The 15,284-nt window shown below is 33.4% G+C and overlaps 1 protein-coding gene across 2 annotated transcripts in view; it reads right to left on the reverse strand.

The window, feature by feature from the left end:
- LOC145293748 (solute carrier organic anion transporter family member 2A1-like) overlaps positions 1-15,284 on the reverse strand; it is a 76,523-nt gene that overhangs the window by 17,596 nt on the left and 43,643 nt on the right. For both annotated transcript variants that reach the window (XM_080140227.1, XM_080140228.1), the window contains 5 exons: positions 13,821-14,132; positions 9,723-9,809; positions 6,874-7,053; positions 5,909-6,073; positions 157-346 (listed from right to left, as the gene is read on the reverse strand). In XM_080140227.1, coding sequence (XP_079996353.1) covers positions 157-346; positions 5,909-6,073; positions 6,874-7,053; positions 9,723-9,809; positions 13,821-14,132 — 934 coding nt within the window. The remainder of the gene's footprint in view (positions 1-156; positions 347-5,908; positions 6,074-6,873; positions 7,054-9,722; positions 9,810-13,820; positions 14,133-15,284) is intronic.

The following is a 15,284-nucleotide window of genomic DNA, read 5'->3' on the forward strand; positions in this document are numbered from 1 at the left end:
ATGTCCCCCAAACGTCAAATACACACGTATTGGAATCTTTTTCTTTGTTTACATATAAAATAAAAGAAAATATCCCAAAATTATGCCATTGATTATTTTAACACCTCGTATAATAATTAATACGTAAATATGATATATGGTGTGTGTTATTCTTACCTTGTTTCGCCTGGCTTGAGAATCACAGGTTGTTCACACCCAAGTATATAACCAATAACAGGAAATATACACGAACAAACAGTGACAATCGTGGTCATTTTTAAACAGCTGAAGGGTGTCATCTTCAATTTGTACGTCATGATTCCGCCAGCAATTGTTCCGACGGAAGCTATTAATATGCCGAAAGCACCTGATAAAAACAATTATTATTATTATTATTATTATTATTATTATTATTATTATTATTATTATTATTAGTTCTAGTAGTATTAGTATTAGTATTAGTATTAGTAGTAGTAGTAGTAGTAGTAGTAGTAGCAGCGGTCGAGGAGGTATCGTGGTATGTAGTACCTATTTACTATGCCTCCCCACAGGACAGAGTTAGACACCAGGGTCGTTTTTTAACGTGGAGAAAAAGAAAAGGTACAAAAATAAAAATTGTCTCAGTCGTGAAGGATTTCTCCTCCACCGAAAGAGAACAAGAAATAGAAGTGCAGCATCTGAAGAAAGATACTACACTTTGATCTTGTCCTGAAGGCCAAGTAAAGATCGTTTACACGAACTTATAGGTACCACCAACGCGCGCCACACTTTTAACCCCCTATATGTAACACGATCTAATTATAATTTAATTTAATAGTATAATCCTAACTTTCTTACCATTTATAAAGAAAAAGCTTCTAATAAACTTCTAATATTTTTATAAAAAAATTTTACAGCATACAAAAATAATGAAAATGCGAGGAAAAAAACCGTATTTACATTATGGACGCTTTTAAACAACGTTCCTATGTAGGGACGTCTTTTAAGCCGTTGACACACCCATGTTTTAAAAATTTAGTAAAAATCAAATAATAGGCATGTTTTCTTAAAATTCTTGATATTTATCTTACTTACATAATAAAAGTAGGTTTCGTTAAATACATTTGAGGAAATATTTTTTTAGGTGTTCTACCCTCTCCCCTATATTTCATGTTACGAAAACTAAAAAAAAATAAATGTGGGTCGATAAAAGTTTCAACATTTTTTAAAGTTGAAAAGATCAAGTAATTAAAAAAGAGTCATTTATATATATATATATATATATATATATATATATATATATATATATATATATATATATATATATATATATATATATACTAGTATGGGTGCCCGGCGTTGCCTGGGTGTTTGGAGGTGTATGCTGAGGAAAAAAAAAGGTCAATTTTTTTTTTAATTTGACCCTTATTATGACCCCTTAACATTTATTGTTTTGGGCTCCAATCAAGTTATTAAGTTAGATCCATATCCAAGGAACTTATATTTAAAATTTCAAGTGTTTAGATCCCAAATTGTCGGAGGGGTTGGTAGAGTTCTCAAAGGTCAAATCGTTGAACGTTGACCGCTTAAACACCAAATTTCTGGCCAAAAACTGATCACATAGATTTTCCCAAATCTCAGTACCCTGTATATCAAATTTCGAGTATGTAGACTAAAAATTGGCAGAGATATTGCGTAGGGAAATGTACACAGACAGACACACAGACACGTTCATTATATATATATATATATATATATATATATATATATATATATATATATATATATATAATAATAAATTCCACAGCCGAATAACGTCGCAGCCCACAAGAGTCATGACAGTCAAAGAACCGGAAGTCCAAGACTCGAGTTTCACCCTCATTTGGGCTCGTCAGTTAGACTGTTAGATCAGCCCAAATGAGGGTGAAACTCGAGGCTTGGACTTCCGGTTCTTTGACTGTTATGGCTCTTGTGGGCTGCGACGCTGTTTGGCTGGAGAATTTATTATATACAATCTCTCACATTCTGAAAATCATTATATATATATATATATATATATATATATATATATATATATATATATATATATATAAACACTTTATTTATTTCACGTTCCTCAAAGTTTTAAATAAAATTGGACGTAAATTCAATATTGTTGTATTAAAAATAAAAATAAAAAATAACACTTTTACTTGATAATTTTCATTATCAGTAATTTTCATTATCAGTAATTTTCATTATCAGTAATTTTCATTATCAGTAATATAATTATTCTAATTACAACAACAAAAAAGCAATTCTAAAAAATAATAATTTTTTAAAAGCTGTAAATGATATGGAATTCAAATATTACGCGATATGGAGTTTAAACGGATTTTTTAAATAACAGGTTTCCAATAATATATATATATATATATATATATATATATATATATATATATATATATATATATATATATATTCATATAAAGAATATAAGACTACTGAGATAATAAAGATTGTAAATCTAAAATCGGCCTTAAATTTTTTTTTATTTGATTATTTAAATTGGTAGATAGACTTATTTTGTGCTTTTTTTTCTAAATGTACGGAGGCTTGTAAGGAACATTATCTTTAAATCCATATGTAAACAAAAGACGTTAAAATGTATTTTATTTTATTAACTCTAGTCTGTGTAGTTCGTTAATAAAAAGTTATTTGTTTTACAAAAGGTAAGTTTTATACTATTTTTATCCATAGAAAAAAAACAATGTTACTTCTATTAGCAATTATAACCGAATGCTTATCCATAGAAATTGACACAAACGCATGAAATGATGACGTCACTATTAATGTGTGTAATATTGACGTTTTACATGTCACCCTGGAGGTGCCTACAAATCTATATCATCGATAGTTCATAGCAGTAACAAGTTGTGTTTCCTGGAATCTAAGATGAAATAAGTCTCTCAAAACCTATGATACTCTCTCTCTCTCTCTCTCTCTCTCTCTCTCTCTCTCTCTCTCTCTCTCTCTCTCTCTCGATTAACATTGAACTTATTTTGCCCCATTGCGACGGTTGTATATATGTGCTGGAATAAACAGACAGACACGCACGCACACACACACACACACACACACACACACACGTGTGTGTGCGTGTGTGCGTGCGTGCGTACGTGTGTGTGTGGGTGTGTGTGTGAGTGTGTGTGTGTGTGTGTGTGTGTGATTATTTCCACAGTCAGACGACATCGAAGCTCACAAGAGTCATGAGAGGCAACAAACTGGAAATCCAAGAATCGGGGTTTAGCCCAAATTTGGGCTCATCAGTTTGGCATATTCAAACTCTAGATTCGCACTCCAAGTCACTTTCATGCGAGGTGAGTTCTTTGTGCTATATCACAGCTCATCAGTGCGGCTAGAATTTGCAACTACTTCGAGCAAAGTTTTGAAACTTGACCGCCTAGGCGACAGTCGGCGCCCCTAACCGTTGTTAAGACAGCTATGATAATTAATGGTCTTCAAACATTGTCTAAACGCCAAAGCTCCTTTTTTTTCTTTTTTCTTTGTTTTCTTTTTTTTTTTTTTTTTTACACACAAAGAGCATCGCTTTTTACGCTAGTCGCAGTTTGTTTACCACTTTCCGATATGCTCAACTCAAGATAGGTGGCATTTATATTCATACAGTACTGTTTGGTTCATCAGAGCGGCTACAGTTAAAGACAGTTATCTCAAGCAAGGTTTCTTTCAATATTCAACTTCATATAAATATATATATATTTTTTTTAATTTGTATTAACTCTGTGCATATTTTATTTGCATTCAGCATTGTTAATTCGTATTCCATAGATCTTTAATACATTTGTGTTATTCCTTCTGTTGTTTTTAATATATATATTTTTTATATATTTTTTATTTGCTTTTTTTCTGCCTATATGTGTGTCTGAAAGAGTGGAAGAGAGAGAGTGAGAGATAGAGAGAGAGAAAGAGAGAGAGAGAGAGAGAGAGAGAGAGAGAGAGAGAGAGAGAGAGAGAGAGAGAGAAATAGTTTGCGTGTTTGGTCATATAGATGTTCTCAATTATACATAGATACTTGCCTCAATTTTCATTAATTCAGCAAACGAAAACGAGTTTTCTAAGGGAGGCAATTGCTTAAACGTAAATTATCTCCCTTACACCATGTTAAACGATTCCATCTTGTTTCCATTCTTATTCGCTAATTTTTTTATTTTTTTTTTCTGTATTTGTTTATTTAATCTTCAATTTCTCTCTCGCTTAACTTTCTTTTTCGATCATCCTTTCCTTTCTTTCCCGTTTATTTTTCGTTTTTATTTTTTACTGGATTATTTGTTTGTTTCTTTATTTCTTTCTTCCTCATTTTTTAATTTCTTCTTTAATTTTCTTCCGTTTCTTTTGGGTTTTTTTTTTTCACGATTCTCGTCTTTTCTTTCCTCTTCTCCCTTTCTATTCTTTTTGGCGTTTTTTTCATGTTGTCGTTAATGTTTCTATTAATTTTTTTTTCCGTTCTTTCTTTCTTTCACTTCCTCCTTTCCTTCTTTGCTCGTTTCTCGTTCGTTTTTTTTTTTTTTAGGGGGGGGGGTTGTCGATGTTTTCCCTTTTTTCTCTCTCTTTCTATTTCTTTCTTTTCCTGCAGGCGTTTTCTTTCTCTCTTTATTTTATAACCTCCATTTTTTTCTTTCCTCCTCAGTTTCATTCAATTACACAATTTCAGTGGAAAATGCTAAATGAATTATATAAAATATATAATTAGTAGTTTCGAATACAAGCATTATTTAACACATGTAAATATATACAGACACATGCATAAACTAGATCGCCCTATATATATATATATATATATATATATATATATATATATATATATATATATATATATATATATATATATCTGTGGAAATATATTTTCTTATGATAAATACCAATCCTTATTTAAGAAGCTCAATGTAATTACAGAGCACTGTAAGTAATAAATGACAAAAGACTATATTCCAAAGTTCATGATGTTGACCATCTTATAATGTATTCCTTTAATATAATTGAATGAAATTTAGCTAAACAGATACTGTCAAGAATTGTTAATGTAAACTGAATCAAAGGAATAAATTATAAGATGGTCAACATCATGAACTTGGAATATAGTTTTTTGTCATTTATGCACTATATATATATATATATATATATATATATATATATATATATATATATATATATTAGTGAATAAATGATATATATGTATATCTATATCATTTATTCACTATATACATACATATATGTATATGCATGTATGATATATGTGTGTATATACATACACAAATATGTGTGTGTGTGTGTGTGTGTGTGTGTGTGTGTGTGTGTGTGTGTGTGTGTGTGTGTGTGTACGTGTGTGTTGGGACGATTTATCGGAATCGGGATTAGGAATCGATAAAATCGGAACTTTGGGGGGTATCAGAATCGGTATCGGAATCGAAGTCAGAATCGGAAAAATCTATGCTTACTCCCCGATGCTAAAAACGCTTCTATTAATTGTCTTTTTAGTTTATTTTTTACTTTATTTATTTTTTTAAGCAACATTTCCTATTGCTGGTAGTAATGCTGAACGAATGAATATTTATTGATTTTTAAATTACCAGTAGAACTAACATCTATATATCATTCCCAGCAAGTGTATTTTTTACGTGTGAGAAGATCCCTGCACATTTGACACGTGTTTTTAAGGCCATCGGGGGAAAAATAACAAATAATAGTAAAATATTTAATGTTCTATACAGAATTAGAATCGGTACTTTAATAATATTTTTTTATTTATAATATTTATAATAATTTTTTTTTTAATGTCTAGTTGCATCACTTTAGCTGATAATACAATAAACTTATTCATCTATACCTTACCCTCTCCCATTATTTTTCAGGCTGATCGTGTATATTTTTTTATTTATCATGTATACATTACCAATGAGAATGTTGGATTTCCATGAAGGGACTTGAAACTGGGTTTCCACGTATTTGGCAGCGAAGGGGAAAGTGCCGGCCATCACAAAAACTGCTATCAGCGACTTCAGACATAACAGCACATAAATTGGTTTCTTCGCAAGCTTAGCGAATGCAACAAAAAACTCTAAGAAATAAAATATAATAAAATTCAAACATATAAAAATAAAAACAAAACATGTAACCAAAATGGACTGCGAAAATGCTTTTTTTATACATTCTAAACACATTTTAAATATATTTTAAATATTTTACATTTTTAATAATTTCTGAAGAGGACGTTTCACAGAACGTCTGAAACGCGTAAAAAAAACTATTTCAATGATTTAAAAACATTATTACAATGATCTAAATATGATACCTTTTTAAATGAAAAATCAAAACACGGAATAATAAAATAACGTTAAAAAATGCATGCCAATTATTGGTGACCGTTCTTATTTACTTTAGGGGAACGACTCATCAAGAACTTGTTTACATTGGACTTGAAGACAGCCCTATTGTAGTCAGCTGGAAAGCAGGTAAACGGAAAAGTGTTCCTCAGGTGTGCAGTTCTAAGAAAGAAGCGTTGTTCATGGAATCTACGTTTGGATTTAGACACAGATAAAAAGAGGGGAAATTATTGATAGTGTTTACAGCCAAACGAGTGTTTCTCGTGAGTGTTTGGCGAGGGAGGACCATAGATCGGAGCTTAGCCGAACACTTGCCATGAAAATAACGATAAAGCAGAGACAGGCTCGCAACTTCTCTTCTGTGAGAAAGAGGTTGCAGGGAATTTTCCCTGTAGGTTCCACTTTAATGAACGCACATAAGGCAACATTCAAAAACACTTGCCTTTTTAAAGGGAAGTAATACCTTGCAGGATGCTCTCCCTTGTCTTTAGCATTGAATATTTACACGATCATTAACTTCATGGGACGAACTTACCTTTGATATACTGTTTTTTGTGGGCGTGCTTTTCGTGTTTTAAGTCTACTCTGCGATCTTTCAGTTTTTTAGGAAAGAAGAACATTGGTACCGCCGCAAAAAGGGCCGTCGTCCCAAATATGATGAATCCCAACCACCAAGCGCCAATCCATCTGGAATCACGTGGGCTTATATTTATCGCTAGATAAATAAAACAAAACAAACAAACAAATATATATATATATATATATATATATATATATATATATATATATATATATATATATATATATATATATATATAATCAACATTTATTGTCGCTAGTTTTTAAAATACATATTTTTTTTAATCTAGATAGAAAACAATATAACAGAAATAGACATATATAATAACAGGTGGGTCGCTTTATCTAACGTTACGTAATCATCCGTTCAAATACTTTATAAGGAAACCGTTTACACTTTAGGGAGATAACGACTTCAAGAATTCGTCCGGAATAAAACGGGCAAATTCTCGCCATGTAAATAAACACTGCCTGCGTGTGAAGTCTAGCGATATATATATGAGGTCTGGGTGTTGTCAGATTAACGTTGTTTCCAAAATTACAAAACTCATTAAAGAAACTTACTTTTCAACACTTGACAACAATCGAAAGTGTTATATTACATAATATGATAGCAAAATAATTTTTTTCGCTTTCAATAAGAATAGGTCTAGATTTAATACATTCGTCTTTTTCGGGGTAGTATTTTTCCTAGTATTAGTTATTTTGGACTTTTATTATTTGTTTTATTCATGTCATTGTTCTCATCATGGCTGTTAGTCTCCCAATGTGTCCGCTGATGTTATCCATGGCTTAAAATTGTCGCATCATAAACAAAAATTATATAATAAACATAAAACATACGATAATAGGTGAATTGTTATTTTTTATTTAACGTTGACACTCGTTGGAACATTTGATAAGGAAAACGTTAACACATTTTTTAGAAACAAAAGTTAATGGTGTCACTGTTAAGAGTAAAATATTGGCATGGAAATTGTTCTGTTATTGACCTATAATTGCCATAGTTGGAAAGGAAACATCGAATAAACTTATAACTTTGCTAGCTTTTAGGATCGTTAAGTGATCCCTTTGTTACATCTACGTTCATGTTCGCACTGACCCAAACTAGTAGTGCAACACAGAGTGGGCGCGCATATGAATAAAAATAACCGACCGTATGCGAGGTGACCTCACGGCGAGGAACAAGAAAAAAATTACAAAAAGGGGGGAAAATGTAATGCTTGATGTTGGAGAAGTACAGAAACACAAATGTTTTACACACAGGAGCCGAGAACGACAGGAAAAGGTCTGTACCCAACATGCTCGTACAAAGACAGCGTATCCCGTGCTGTTAAGCAAATTAGAATCCGAGAAGACTTTTGGACAAGAGATAAGACGTTATACTATAAATAAATATCTATTGTTTCACTGAGAAAAAGATTCGTATTTATTCCGTATCTTTGTTTTCTTGTGACTGTCTGTCTACAACGTGTGGGGTCCCAAGTGTTTATATATATATATATATATAACGATTAAATTACAGAAGTATCTGTGACAGCTAATCAACGCGTTAAATAGAAACTATCATATACAGATTTTTACAAATAATACGCTATAAAACAAATGAATCTATAGATTAATTGTTTAAAAAAGCATAGGCGGTTAATATGTAATATTGGAATATGCACCAAATATATGTAATATCATGACAACGATTAGAACGCATAAAGTAGGGTTACTGAATAGGATTCGCAAACAAACAGCTATATAACGAACGCGAAGGTGATTTTTAAAATTACATAATATATTGGTATAAAAAAACGAATAGTTATCCTCGAAGCAAACATGTTCCCGCTTGAGATGCACTCTCTTCCTCACATTTTTTTTAGAGAAAGGAGGATTAATAATCTGTAATAGGCTAAGAGTAATTTCAAAGAAAAATTAACACGAAGAAATCTCCCAAAACACGCATAACATAGTGTGCAGTTCCAATACACACTGCTGACCTTTTCGAACGTAGTCTCTATACAATAATGCTATACTCCCAAGCTCGAACAACTCACAAAGTTTACATAGAACACTTGTCGTTTTTGTGCAGTCAATGTTTATTTATATGGTGAAAATTCGTCCATTGTATTCCAGAAAAATTCTTTAAGCCGTAATTTTGTTACGTTTTTTTTTTTTTTTTTTTAAAGATTTGTTCCTGTGTTGAATTTGAATTCATACATATGTATAGACAGGCGCACGCACAAATGTACACACATATTCTCACACGTATATATATATATATATATATATATATATATATATATATATATATATATATATATATATATATATATATATATATGTCGGGGTGTATATATATATATATATATATATATATATATATATATATATATATTGGCATCAAGCCATTATTCAAGGACCTCGGATTGAACACGACAGAGTTATTCTTTTCTTTTCCGATTTTTCTTGATATGTTTTCAATTCGCCGAGCGGTCTTTTCTTATTTTAGTTGGCATATTGTATATAATGGCGCCCAATTCTTTTCAAGCGTTTTCTATCGGTGCCTGGGATAGAAATCGCTTAAGAAGAATATGGCTGAAAAACAACTTTTGGGCGCCATTATATTCAATATGCTAGCTGAAATAAAAAGACCGCTCGGCGAATTGAAAAATCGGAAAAAAAGAATAATTCTGTAGTGTTCAATTACAATTATACGTGCTTGAATATATATATATATATATATATATATGTGTGTGTGTGTGTGTGTGTGTGTGTGTGTGTGTGTGTGTGTGTATACTAAAGAAGTGAACTTACGTTTTAAATTGACGTACATGGAACTAAATTTGGCTCCAAGTATAAAAGCAATGGCTGGCCCGAAAATCCCGATTCCAACAAGTAAACCTAAAAAATAGAAATTAATATATACACCAATATAAAAAATATACATGAATTAATATAATTGAATATACGACAAGAATAGCAATAGTTAATATGAGATGATATCCTAATAAACTCCTCTTAAATTAGTATCAGTAGATTGATTGGAAGAGTTACTTAAATATGTAAGGTATTTTCACATTAACTTAATTTGTGTTAAATTTTAAGTTAGTAAATGTAGGAATACATTAATGAAATTTAAAAATACAAGAAGATAAATACGAAACTATACATATGGCACACTTTGTCGTTTTCTCGGGTTCGGGTAGCTCAGAAAAAAGATTAGTCGAATAGGCGCAGTGTGTGAAAAAAAAAAAGCGAAAGGTTTCTGAATGTGTTTTGTTTTTGCAATTATTGTAAATATCTATACTGCTTTAAAAAATGAATTAACTATTGGCATTGAGGTATATACTTTTTATTACCACACGGTTTCTGTACTAAATTTCAAAGACGGTGTGATTTTGTAAACTGCTTATTTATCGCAAAGTTTAAATCACTTAAATAGAAAAACTGGAACGCTATTGATCACCGCACAGACAATACGAGCATACTTAATATTTTAAAGCTTAAATATACACAACTCAAGGAAAACAATAAATGTATACTATGTGGACAAAGAGACGAAACGGAAAACTGCATAACTGAATGCAGAAAACGTGTCTAAATATCGTTCAATAATAGACAGGGCTACGCGTGCTTGGGTATCCACTGGGAACAAAGAAGATATTTGCATCATGAATACGCAGAAAATCGTCCAGAAAAGAACATGGAAGTGTATTCTATTACTTTTGTTCACCTCAAACTAAGCATATTGCCACTCAGAATGTAATGAACTATTAATTGAGATTGTGTCTAAGAGAGGATTGTGGGGAACTGAACAACGTGTTTATATTATGTTCGTACAAATAAAAGCATGAAATAGAGAGTTACTTCCAAAGTCTAACATCCAAAGGGAGAAAATGTTAGAGTACAAGGTTTTTGAAATCTAGAGGGACGGGGGGGGGGCTCAAGAGTGAAGTGGTGGAATTTTGCTACTTATCAGGAGTAAGTATATCGAGGGTACATTGCAACATATTCCATTAAATAATGAAAACATACACAGCGATACAACGTTGCGGCAATAGGACGCAGTTTGGAGCTTGTCCAATAATGCGGTACCTACAAGATTTGAAACTATTTTTGGAATCTATCTTAAACAGAAAGACGAGTAATAGATACATCAACCCAGATGTGGCATAAATACTCCATGTGTGAGCTAATTGTAGCTTTGTAAATATATCCAGCATACACTTCAGTGTGAGTCATTTTTTTAGCATGTAGAATGAGCTCATTTTCTTAGCAGCAGCCTTGGCAATCTCCTCAGCGTATTTGTTCGAATTCATGTAGCCTACAAATGTAAAACTCATAGGATTAAACATCGAACTCTCGTGATGGGTGTTATTTGTCATGGCAATCGGTGGTTTAGTAGTATTTTTTGGAGTTGTTAACGTGTTATGATTCATGATATGAATAACTCTCTTAATCCAGCACTAAGTTGAACGATACTTGTTTGTGCCAATGAAGGAAAATTAGTCAACAAAGGTTACCGATGACATGGATCAATCCCAGGGCTTCCGTTGGCAGGGCGCACACTTGTGTTGCGAAAGAGGTCAGTGGGTGTATTTTGGGTGCGATCAGTTAACGTGAATTACACCCCCCACAGACACACACATATACCTAATATAAATAGAAACGATAACCGGGATTTTAAGAGAGCTCGGGTAAGGGTTTAGTCGGGGCTGTTCGTGAAAGCAGCTAGAAGACAGTTAGCGAAATTCGAAGACGACTGGTCAGCTTGAAAATATAAAGAAGAGAAAGAAAAAGAAAGAAATCAGAAATGAATTGCGTACGGAAACCTTTTCCAACGAGTGTAACAACGCTGTCAATACAGACTGTCCTCGCGTTGTGTTTTTTGGAACATGCCTTTTGATTTTAGTTCAACGAGTTGAGAGAAGAAGACAAAGAGAACGGAAGGAGGAGGTAGGACTTATGTGGTACAATGAGGAAAAAGGTGGTGGTTACTTTTAATGCATCTAAACCAAAGCTTCTACCTCTAAATCACCTATGCTCTGATGCCAATCTGGCATCAACTGACATAAATGGCTCTCATCTTGAGGGGGTTTCTTGTTTTGACAAGCTGCTGGGATTGACTTTTACTCCTGATCTGAAATGGAAAACGTATATCAAATTAATTTCCAGGATCGCTGGAAAAATTGTGGGATCCTTATACGCTCCAGTAGATATCTCACTCCTGATACAATTCTCTACCTATATAAAAGTCAGATACGGCCAATGATGGAGTACTGTTGCCACATCTGCGCAGGAGCTGCTAGAAGCAGCTTATCCTGTTTTGACAGAGTTCAAAATAAACTTCGTAGCTTAGTGGGGGATGCCCTTTTCTCTTTCCTGCAACCTCTTCCCCACAGAAGAGACGTTGCGAGCCTGCGTCTACTTTGTCGTAATGTTCATGGGAAGTTCTCATCTGAGCTTCAATCTATGGTCCCTTTTCGCAAAACTTTCACGAAAAAACACTCGTCTGGCCGAGTAACTCCTATCAATAATTTCTCACACTCCTTGTCTGTGCCTAAAACTATACTGTACATTCCACGATTAAAGCTTCTTTCTTAGAAGTGCACGCCTGTGGAACTCTCTTCCGTTTTCCTGCTTTCCAACTGACTACAATATGAGTGTCTTCAAGTCCAATGTAAACAAGTTCTTGATGAATCGTTCCCGTAAGTAATTCAAGTTACAAAATCCCCGCTACTATTGTTTACTAGGCTATAATCAGATTGACTAGCGTATACCCATTAACCCTTATCCTCGAGTCGCGTCCTCACCTTGATACATGGTGATCCATGAGTAAAAGATATATATGTATATATGTTACACACACCCACACACACGCAAAGGGAAAGACGGTCACGGCTGGGACACAATTGTATAGACACCACATACACAAGAGTATATACACATCATCCTCATCATCATCCTCATCATCATCATTATCACCCCCCCACACACACACAGGTACATAACAAACGGGGTTAATTTTTTTTTTAAAGCATACATCCATGGCAGTATACACGAAAAAAAAAAACCAAGCCTGTAATTAAAAATGACAACTTACAATTCGTAGATTTTTTTTTATCTCAGCCATTCCGAGGATAAAAAGCTTTTGCTAAAAAATGATAAAGCGTACACGTATAACTTGATGAAAACAATTTAAATGTCAAGGATAATCCGCAAATGCGGAAACTAATTCACCTGCCCAAAAGAAAGCTAACCAGCCACAAGTAAGGTGAAGTGAAAATTTAACAAATGAAACTTTAAAACACAGACACATGTAGTTACATCTGTGCTATACTGTACTTGGCGAATTAAACCAGTTTCCTCTGAGACAGAAAGTGTCAGGGGAGTATAAAAATTAAAAGTGGTACTCAGTCGCATGTATATCCTCCTCAAGGGAACATGACGACGTTAAGTTTTTTGCATTTCTTGCGGGAAGGTGCTGCGTATATAAATCTGAAGCAAGGTTTACACAGTCTACAAATTTAACCTCTCTAAGTCGGCACTGTCTGCAAGAATAAGCCCAATATGTCTGGAAACAATGCAAATATAAACGGAACTAATACAGCACCTGGGATTCCCCGGTGATCACACATTTAGTATTGATCAGGTTCAACGCCGCTTAACGGTGATCTTATGGAAGCGCTGTCAGCGTGATTATGCCGTATATTAAATATAGCTAACTGAAAATTCGTAAACCAGTCAAAAATTATTTTTACTAAATGTGCTTGAATTCAAGACAACAGTTATTTTTTTTAATTTTGAAACGATCAGATAGGTCGCACTTTTGTAGGAAAACTTTTGATAATAGTGTTATCATATTTCTACAGTTATCACAGGGTTGTAATGTTTTACGCTTTTACAACTTACCCATGAATAAACCGACTTTGTTTTTTTCTAATGAATCGTCAATATATGTAGTTGCCAAAGAAGTTCTCGGTGCTTTACCAACTCCTTGCAAAGCAATTCCTAGGCAGAGAATTAGCAAGGCGGCCTGATTGGACATTTCCTTAAAGTTTAATGGAGATTTAGACGTTGTTCCAGTCAGAAGAGATTGATTCTGAGCAAGCGCATTACTCGCACTACAGAGCGCTTCATTTTGCAAGGTTTTACTAGTTGAGTTTACCACGTCGAAGATTTCATCAACAGGAAACAGGAAATAAGGGATCGCGCATATAAGTCCTGAAAAGATATTAAAATATAAGAACAATCAATTACATTTCTTTGTATTTATTAGAAATCTTTCTTAAAGTAAATTATCATATTTACAATTCTTGTTGGTTTAAAAAAAACATCAATTAATATATATTTTTACAAGGGAAAAGTATCTCTAAAACGTATTGCAAACGTTCGCCTTGCAAAATATCAGCTTATGTTTTCATCTAAAGAATAAAAATGTTAAATTAAACAAGTGAAGTATGCATGGTCCCCCGTGAGTGCAGAGTGAACGAGGAATAAAAAAAAGTTCAGCATTTGCACCCCCACCGAGTTTTTTTTAATTCAATTTCATCCCAAACAAGGCACAGTGCCACTTTGGAGTTGGGTGCTACTATCGGGGACATAAGTTGCGGGAATATTATGAAGAAACATGAGTAGAAAGATTTTTGTTCACATTACACTTGAACCTCTGCATATCAGTACAGTTGGGAAAGCAGAATCCCGGAAGGGAGTTCCCAAGTCTAGCAGTTCTGGGGAAGAAACAATTGGACTAGAAGGCTTTCTTACAACTAGGGGTCTCTACTGTGAAGGGGTGGGATTTAGCTGCTTGTCAGGTTTGTCGGGGGTGTTCACGTCGAGGGGGTACAAGTGCTTGTAGTCCCCAGCGTATGTCAAATCCTGGTGAAAATGAACAAACAGTGCGGTTTTAGACTTTATTATATATGTAAATTTGAGTTCTGCACCATGCAAAAAAAGAAGTCCATCATTTGCCCCTCTCCCATTTAGGCCCCAAAATCTCCAAGGTCTTAACATATTTAAATTTCAGTTCAGCACCATTGTAAAACTGCTAAACAGACATATACAGGAAAATTTTGGTAAAATAGTCCCAAAAATGGAAAGTTTTTTATTAGCCCTAAACGAGCCCCTGAGACACACCCAAGAGTTATCGCGAAGTAATGACAAACAAAATTATATAGAAACCAATTAATTACAAATTTTCAGAAAGTTTTATAAAAATACAAGGCAACGATGTTATTTAATAAGCACAAAAGTGTCAATTTTAGCCATTTTAATCCGAGAGGCACCCCCAATCGGGGCAAGCGGAGTTTTCCCGCAAAATCCGTTGTTACTTTTTTTTTACTCATATCATGTTTAATGTTTGTGCAAATCTTCAAA

This window comes from Euprymna scolopes, chromosome 15, assembly GCF_053919585.1.
Source record: "Euprymna scolopes isolate OS-2025 chromosome 15, ASM5391958v1, whole genome shotgun sequence".
Taxonomy (NCBI): domain Eukaryota; kingdom Metazoa; phylum Mollusca; class Cephalopoda; order Sepiida; family Sepiolidae; genus Euprymna; species Euprymna scolopes.